Source organism: Conger conger, chromosome 13 (assembly GCF_963514075.1).
Source record: "Conger conger chromosome 13, fConCon1.1, whole genome shotgun sequence".
Classification (NCBI taxonomy): Eukaryota; Metazoa; Chordata; class Actinopteri; order Anguilliformes; family Congridae; genus Conger; species Conger conger.
The window spans coordinates 23,814,340-23,822,502 of record NC_083772.1 but is presented as its reverse complement, the minus strand read 5'-3'; the positions used below and the strand labels follow the sequence as shown (position 1 = coordinate 23,822,502).

Genomic DNA, 8,163 nt, shown 5'->3' with positions numbered 1-8,163 from the left:
TTGAATGTTTTTATTTGTAACTTTGTGTTTAATAAACCAATGAGCTATTGTGAATGAAATAAAATGTATGTAATAAGTAAGAAGTAAGTCCTAATCTTTATCAGTTTTAGATTAACTGCTTTACCTGGTAGCTCAAGCCACTTCCAAGAGGATACTTCTCCTGACCTAATACTACATCTATCGGGGGCTTGCTTGCTATGTAGCTCATAGGTGTCCCTGTCAGTTCTCTCAATAACAATAAATCCTGATCTGTAACCTCAGACATAGCCCTGTAAGATACAAAAATCAGTCAAGTGAAGTCAAGTGAAGAAAAAGTCAAGTGATCTGAAATACGAAATCATACATTTCTAATCATGTTATGTGACCTGGAGTACATAGGCTTCATCACAGTTGAATTATTTACTATGGTGGAAGAAGCAAATAGGGTGACAGGGTGTTAAAAATCAACATAGTTGTGTCTCACCTGTCATTGTTGTATTGGCAGAAGATGGGTCTCCGTTTTCGGTCTGTCTTGGCCCTGGCCACAACGACTGCTGTCAGGGTCTGTGGTGTGACAGTTGTCGATCAGCAGATTATGTGGCAATTCACTTTTAGATTGGGATCTGTAGGCTTTTGCCTCTATTTTGATCGCCTTATTATGTTAATTTTGTGTTGCCTGGATGTCCTGTATGTAGCCCTCAAAGGCATACTGTAACCCTTTCTGTCTACTCCTATCTGAAACCGCATTTGCTGCTTTGTAAAAGCATGACAGCAGTTCAGCTGGAAGAGCTGTCAAACACGCCATGTTGAAACTAAAAGTTTGTCGGACTTAGCAACAATAACTAAGGGGAGCGGGGCTTAGCGAAAGGTCAACTGAACAAACAAATCTAATTAACGGTAACTGCTGGGAGAATTTGCAGCTTCCTTGGTTAATTTGAATGCAATACGAGTGAAGTACATTTACGGACTTTAACTAATGTTAATTAATGATTTCAAGCAATGTAAGAATGAAGTTAGCTCACATTAACATTACTGCATTGAGCAAACTGAAATACCAAAGTCTAGGGGGTGGAAATATAGGTTGAGAGACGTTTTGACACATAGACGGAGTAGATTAACCCTAATACAGCTCAGGGTGTACCTGGATGGCTATATCCTTGTTGCTAGAAAACTATCTATATTATATCTAGTTTCCTGTCCTTCCGTGTAAGGCTTTGCCACCGTCGGGTGCAGTGATTACGATTGGCAACTGCTACTGGGAAAAGGGTAGCAGTTGAGCAATAATTTTTCAAAAAGCCATCCAGTTTCGGTAGTTTTGCTACCTTTTCCTCCTGGTCCTTTTTTATCCTTTCTTTTCTGCTGCCCACTTTTGTGCTTTAAGGGCATTTCACACTAGGGAGCTAAATGGCGCTCAATTTTACACATTAGACTAGCTAATATCAACACATGATCAAGACAGTTCACAATGGAAAATAGCAAACATATTTCCCAGCAGCACTCTTGGCATATCAGAAAATAACACCAACACCAAATGAATTAGCCTGCCACAAGTTATTTCATTGAATACTTTATACATTATAACCTTTTTTCTGTAAAATAGACACACGGTATGAATTTAGCATGATCACATGTAGTACAAAGAAAGTAATAACCATGAACAAGACGATTTTACTTATTAAGGATATATAAACACACACCACTGTTAACGCATACGTAGTCACGTTATTTTCTGGTGAGTGGTTAAAATAAAAAGACCTGTAAAAAAATAGGGACGTACTGATATAAGACACAGAAAGCATCAGCAGCATATGTGTATGTCTGTAGCAATAGTGGTGACACTGATAGTGAGTGGAAATTTGCTTGCAATCTCCATCTGTCACTTCAAGCAGCTTCAGACACCCACTAATTTCCTTCTGCAGGTATTCAAGGGTTATTATTTGACATCTTTCAGCTTAAGATCTACCCATGGTTCCAAGGCAACTGTGCTTGTTACTGTTGCTACAATTCTACATCATTTTAATACTCAACGGATAGGTCCGCTCCATTTTCTCTATTGGTCAGTTTGCATTCCAGCTGGTCCAATATCCACAATATACGCATGGCTAAATGGAATGTTCACACATTTTAAAAATATTACTCCACATTTGTAGATCATCATTATTCTACTTTGTAACTGAAATTAATGTAACGTTATCATCATCTCGCTGCTAATAGCCTACCAAAATAAAACCTTCTTGGGGATTTGGAAAGGAGTAGGAACAAAAAAAATACAACTCAGGAAACATCCTCAGATCAAAAAACCAGCAAGACCACCAAACCTCGGCGACACAAATGGTGACTCATAATGATGCCATGAGTTATTTGCAGTGGGGATACATTATTACAATTGTGTTGCCTAGCTAACGTCACTGCAGTGGGGATACATACTAATGTTAGCAATACCGTTGCTTAGCAACCAATAAACTACTGTTCAGCGGAAGAATACATTTTACCATAAAACATATTTCCATTTAAAAAATATTAATTTAAAGTGTATCTTGTCTTTCTTTTGTGAAATTTTGAAAGATAACTGTGGTAACCATTATATAAAAGTGTTATGGAACTAGAACCTGTGATATATTGTGAATATTGGTACAGCTAGGGGGTGTAACGGCACTCCGCTTCACGTCATGCCTAACCACCCAGCTAGCTGTGCCAATATCTGCGATATACCACGGGTTCCATAAAGCTTCATTGATTTTCAGAAATGTTCCCACAACTGCTCTGTAATCATAGCCAATATTTTCTAAAACCAACACCCAGCCTTAAGGCTTCAGCATGCTTCAAACAAGCCTCTTTTTTTTTTTTAAAGATATTTTTTAGGCCTTTTTCAGCTTTATTGGACAGTATATAGTATAGAGAGACAGGAAGAATGGAGCGAGAGAGAGGGGAAGACATGCGACAAATGTCGGACGGTCGGATTCGAACCACCGACGTCGCGGCTCGCAATGAGCATGTGGTCAGTGCTCTACAGGCTGCGCCACCGAGACACCTCAAACACGCCTCTTAATGCAATCCTAGATGCCTATTAAAATAATGTGGGTTTCCCAAACACATTTGTAATGAATGTAGCCTCTTTAGTACACCCTTACAGTGGTTTCATGTTTCATTTGCCATTTTGCTTCTGCAACAAGAACGCCACCGGCGGGAAAAAAAGAAACTGGCAAGGTTCTGACAGTAGGGGGCAGCCACGTTGCATTTCAGCCTGTAACAGGCGGAGCAGTCATTTGTAGCAAGATTACCCATAATCCTTCGTGGTTTAGGGTTTGCTTTCACAGAACCACCACCAGATGGCAAATTTGAGCACTCAAATTTTTGGAAAAAAGGTTTGGCCAAATGGCTTTCATCTGAATATGGTATAACAATCAAATCTGTTATTTTATGTATGCATGTGCAGTAAGGAGTAATTCTTCAGGTGTATTTATCTTGAAATCATGTGAACTATTTTTACTGCAAGCACATTTGCCTTCAACAATTTTGTAACTTTTCAAGGTATTTATTCATTTATTAACTTTTTGGATTGACTGCATGGAGTAGACTGTTCTCACATACATATAAGTTCCTATATTAATGTATCACAACTGCAAGCTGTGTCTGCACACAATCTGAAAATGTAAAAAAGGTATTATAATGGGAAAACAAAAAATAGTATTTCTTATTTTACTAATTCTAACTCAGATAAATAAGGATTATTAATGAACTAAATTAGAGAAAAAACGTGAAGCATAAAGTCTCTATTGATGTGTCAAGCCTTTATGCAGCCTGTGTGTGTTTGCAATCATCAAACTTTATCCACAAAGATTAAGAAACTCCCAAAGGAATTTGTGATTGCATCATTTAGCATGATTATGTGCACTACCAGGGTACCAAAGGGACTTGGAGCATCATTAGATGGAAAAACTCACAAAGAGGTGCTAACAGAGTCCCATGATTCCTCCGTTTATGGAAGAACTATGTTGAGAAAACAACACCTTCATCTGTTTGTCTGTTAGACTGTCTCAGCAGATTAATCAAACAGGCCCTGTTGATGCCATCAAGTGAAGTTGTGTGAAAAACATCCCTATATTTGCCATGGGGAGGAAAAGTTGTGAATTACTAACTGATCTGCTAATATTCTCACAGCGGACAGGCTGCCTCTTGCATTAATATATTGTGTGCCCTGCCCTAACATTCATCCATTGGCAGCACATATTAGAAATTATAATAAAACTATGGCACACACTAAAGCACGGCCATTAACTGAAGATTGTGCTATATTCTGAAAATAAATACGTATTTAGAATACAATCAATAAAGTATCTTTCACATGAGCTCCTTGATTCAATATACTGTAAATAACACCATTTGAATAGTTGCATCATACATGCGATGATCAATGCAATGATGATGCAAGGCCCTCTTTTCTTCACTGAATTCTAGGCTTTGTTTTAGTTAGTAGTGTAAAAATATCTAACAATTCAGACAACTAGGAGAAATACAGAAGATATACAGTATTTTGTTCATTTCATGTTATCCTTTGTTTGGTAAAGAGGTAAAAAATCATCTTTGCGAATATCTGTACCACTCCAAGGCAAGGGACACTTCCTTCAGAACTCATGCATGCCTACAATGTTCTAGTGAGAGCAGGTGGCAAAGTTCAGCAGTAGAGTGCTGATTGTTTCAGGTCACATTCAATATACAGGATTTATCTGGCTGGCCAACTGCATAAAACATTTAGTTGCCCCTTTATCACTCAGACTATGTCCCTGGCCCAGCTAAGCACATGTCTGTCATTTTGGTAAGGTTGTTGCACTCTATAACAAGATTAATATAGGAAAATCGTTCATAATGTGTCCTGTCTTGTTTCCCCCTTGATTAGTTGCCATTATTGTATTATTGTTTTTTTTCTCATCTCTATGTTGGTGTTTATTAGTTCATTCTGTTCACCTTTCCCTCATTGTATTTAAGTTCCCTGCCTTGGTTCATGCATTAATGGCAATGCGTTCATGTGTTGCTTGGTTTGCCATTTTTAAAACAAATGTTTCTGTATTAGGCAATTGATCAGGTAGACTTGCAATAACCTCTGTATCTGTTTAGAGGAGATCACAAAATTAATGAGGGAAAACCTTCTTCAGTTTAACAGATTTAACTGTTAACTAAAAATTCTGCCAATTGGCACACCCTTGCAGATTGTGCCATCATGGCTTGTAATATTATCCCCTCTCCTCTGTAGTAACAGACCTTGGTTTATAAAAAAATGAAAAAAACTGGATGATGTCCTTTAGATAATAAACACATCTCCAAACAGAAGTTCTCACAAATCACATAAAAAGTGATAACATAGATAATATATATTATCAATATATATTAAGTCTTTTGCGCCGATTTTCAGGCGCACATATGACACATTCTGCCCAGGAAACATGCGTTGTATGTATCAAACTGGCGCACAGGGTTAGAACAGCTGTATGCGTGTGATCTAGGCGAGTCACTGCAAGATGCGTGTATGTCCTTAATGCATATGCATTTAAGGGTGGATCACGCAAATAAAGGGCGGAGATATTATAAGTGTGCCTGATTATGTATTCTGTGGAATTTACTAAAGTTCACATAATTAACGTGGGTCGAATTGTACGTGGAATTTCTCAGCCTCTAAAGAGCAGGCGTGAAGCGAGGTGCGAGACAGAAACAAAGATCTAGGCTTCTAAATAATCTGAAATAATCTTTGCAACAAGAACCACACTATTTCAACCCCCAGAGCAATAAATCATGAAACAGATCATTAATAGTAAATATTAGGCCTAATTAATGATTGCAGCCAAGCAATAATTAAGGCTGGATATTTGTCACAGATAATATCAAAAACACAACAACAAAGGAGAATGCATGATGGGCACATTGGTTACAATGAGCGTATTTGCTACAATGTAAAATGTGGGTGAATAGCGAGTGTATGTAGTGCATCACTTTGCACAGTGACACTATTTACTCTGCAAAAAGGACGGTGATTGCCAAGGAGGTTGGTTCGAACATACATTTACAGACGCTTTCCATCATTTCCTGTGTATAAAAGATTGTTTCCACATGGGGCTAGTTGTAAGACTTGGAGCACTGATTCAGGAAATGTGGACCAGTAAAACATAATGGCAAGTTTAAAGGTCGATCAGCTACCTGTAAATTAACCTGTGTCCTCCCTGTCATACCGAAGCCAAGCCATGTCAAACCTGTGTAAATCCCAAGGTAAGGTCGTGAGCAGGGTTGAGGACCTGGGTCAAAAAACACAAATTGACCCATTCCCATGAACAACAAACGCAGGCTTTTGCCAGGTCATTGCTTTGTTTTTTAAAGGGGTACGAGGCAAGTTCACTTGCTCTGTTTAAACCACACAGCCTCTAGGGAATCATTTAGCTATGAATGATGATGAACTATGAGCAACCACAAAAATCTCCAGTACCTTTGACATAATCAGCAACATACCTGATTCACACTGCAAAGGATTATTCAGGAATGAAGGGATTGGTAGCATTCAATCTTTTCTCATGAATATGCAAGCCAACGCAAATGCATACATGTTGTTTATTGCTGTACACCACACCCTGTGGAATTAACAAGTGTAAGCCCTCTTGTTTTCCTCGATGATTTTATTATTTCATGACATCACTGATCATGTTTTGTTCTGCGTCTCATAACACAACCCCCTGTACAAATACATTTAATTTAATCTGATGGGGATTCATAGACAGTCACCCAAACAATATAAGCAAAGAACCCCTTGGCAACTCCTTTATATGAAAGCGACTCGACTACTATTAATGATCCAAAAGGACTCTGCGAACCCAGCAAGCTACATTATGCAACACCTTCAGATTCAGACAAAAAGATATCTTTTTAGACATCTCTATTAAGTATAATGAGAGAAGGTTTTATTGTTTAATAAAACTGTAGCCACATCCTTCATGAATCTCACAGAAGAGGCATCCTGCATCCATTCAAACATTCCCTGTTTGGACAGCTCACAAACTGCAAATGATGTGCTGCGATACATGTCTGCAGCAGTAGTTGTCTCGCTGACGGTGTGTGGAAACCTGCTTGTGATCATCTCCATCTGTCACTTCAAGCAGCTTCATACGCCAACTAATTTCCTCCTGCTCTCTCTGGCTATGACAGACTTTCTCGTTGGGGTAATTGTGATGCCCCTCTACTTTATTTTGTGGATAGATCCACAAAGTTGCTTTGGTATATTATATTGCACAATTTTTAATGTAGCAGCATTAGACCTCACTTGTATATCCATTTATAATGTAGCTTTAATTGCAGTGGACCGATATATTGCTGTCTCCAACCCACTTCACTACTCCATGAAAATTACAATGAAGGTAACTTTGAGGATAATAGCAATACTGTGGTTGTATTCATTAATCTACAATATGGTGCTTCTTTATTTTAATGGAAATATTATTGACATGAAAGCAAACATCACATGTGGTGAGTGTATTCTTATCAGTAGTAATGTCTGGGCCATTGTAGACTTCATAATTGTATTTCTTTTGCCATGCTCAATGATTATAATCATATACCTGAACATTTTTGCTATTGCTAAAAAGCATGCAAATAAAATTAGGAGTGTCAGAAAGTGCCCAAAGATTAAGAATGTTTCTATGGCCTCTGAAAGGAAAGCAGCAAAATCCCTAGGTGTTCTAGTGGCAGTCTTCCTTGTGTGTTTAGTACCCTACTATCTAAGTGCCTTCCTTGATGTTTATGTAAAGAAAAGATCTGTGCATCTAGCTGTTTCAGGTACGTTGACTCTTATATATTTAAATTCTTCCATCAATCCTATAATTTATGCTCTGTTCTATCCATGGTTTAAGAGGTCTGTTAAACTCATAATAACACTTAAGATATGTGGCACAGAATCTTCAGTCTTGCATGTGCTGGCAAATGATACATAAGACCTTCTTATGAAGCTTTTTCAGTTTGTTTCATCCTTTTGTTCATCCAGTTTTCATTAGTGGGTCACATTCTATATGTTATTGTACATATTTTGTGTTACTTCACCCACTTCTGCTAGTAAATCCACAGAGATTATCACACATCTTGTAAACCTCATAGCAAATGTACAGCAATGTTTCAAAATAACCTATCAATATCAATAGAACATACATTTAA

The 8,163-nt window shown here is 37.9% G+C and overlaps 1 protein-coding gene across 1 annotated transcript; it reads left to right on the top strand.

Annotated features, from left to right (window-relative positions):
* The first annotated feature begins 6,953 nt into the window (after nt 1-6,953).
* On the top strand, nt 6,954-7,946 carry LOC133107473 (trace amine-associated receptor 13c-like). The gene has a single exon (XM_061216461.1). The coding sequence runs from the start codon at nt 6,954-6,956 to the stop codon at nt 7,944-7,946; it is 993 nt and encodes a 330-aa protein (XP_061072445.1).
* The last annotated feature ends 217 nt before the right edge of the window (nt 7,947-8,163 follow it).

Bases quoted from the DNA above. Each gene is read 5' to 3' on its own strand.
- LOC133107473 (XM_061216461.1), top strand. From the start codon at position 6,954: ATGAATCTCACAGAAGAGGCATCCTGCATCCATTCAAACATTCCCTGT.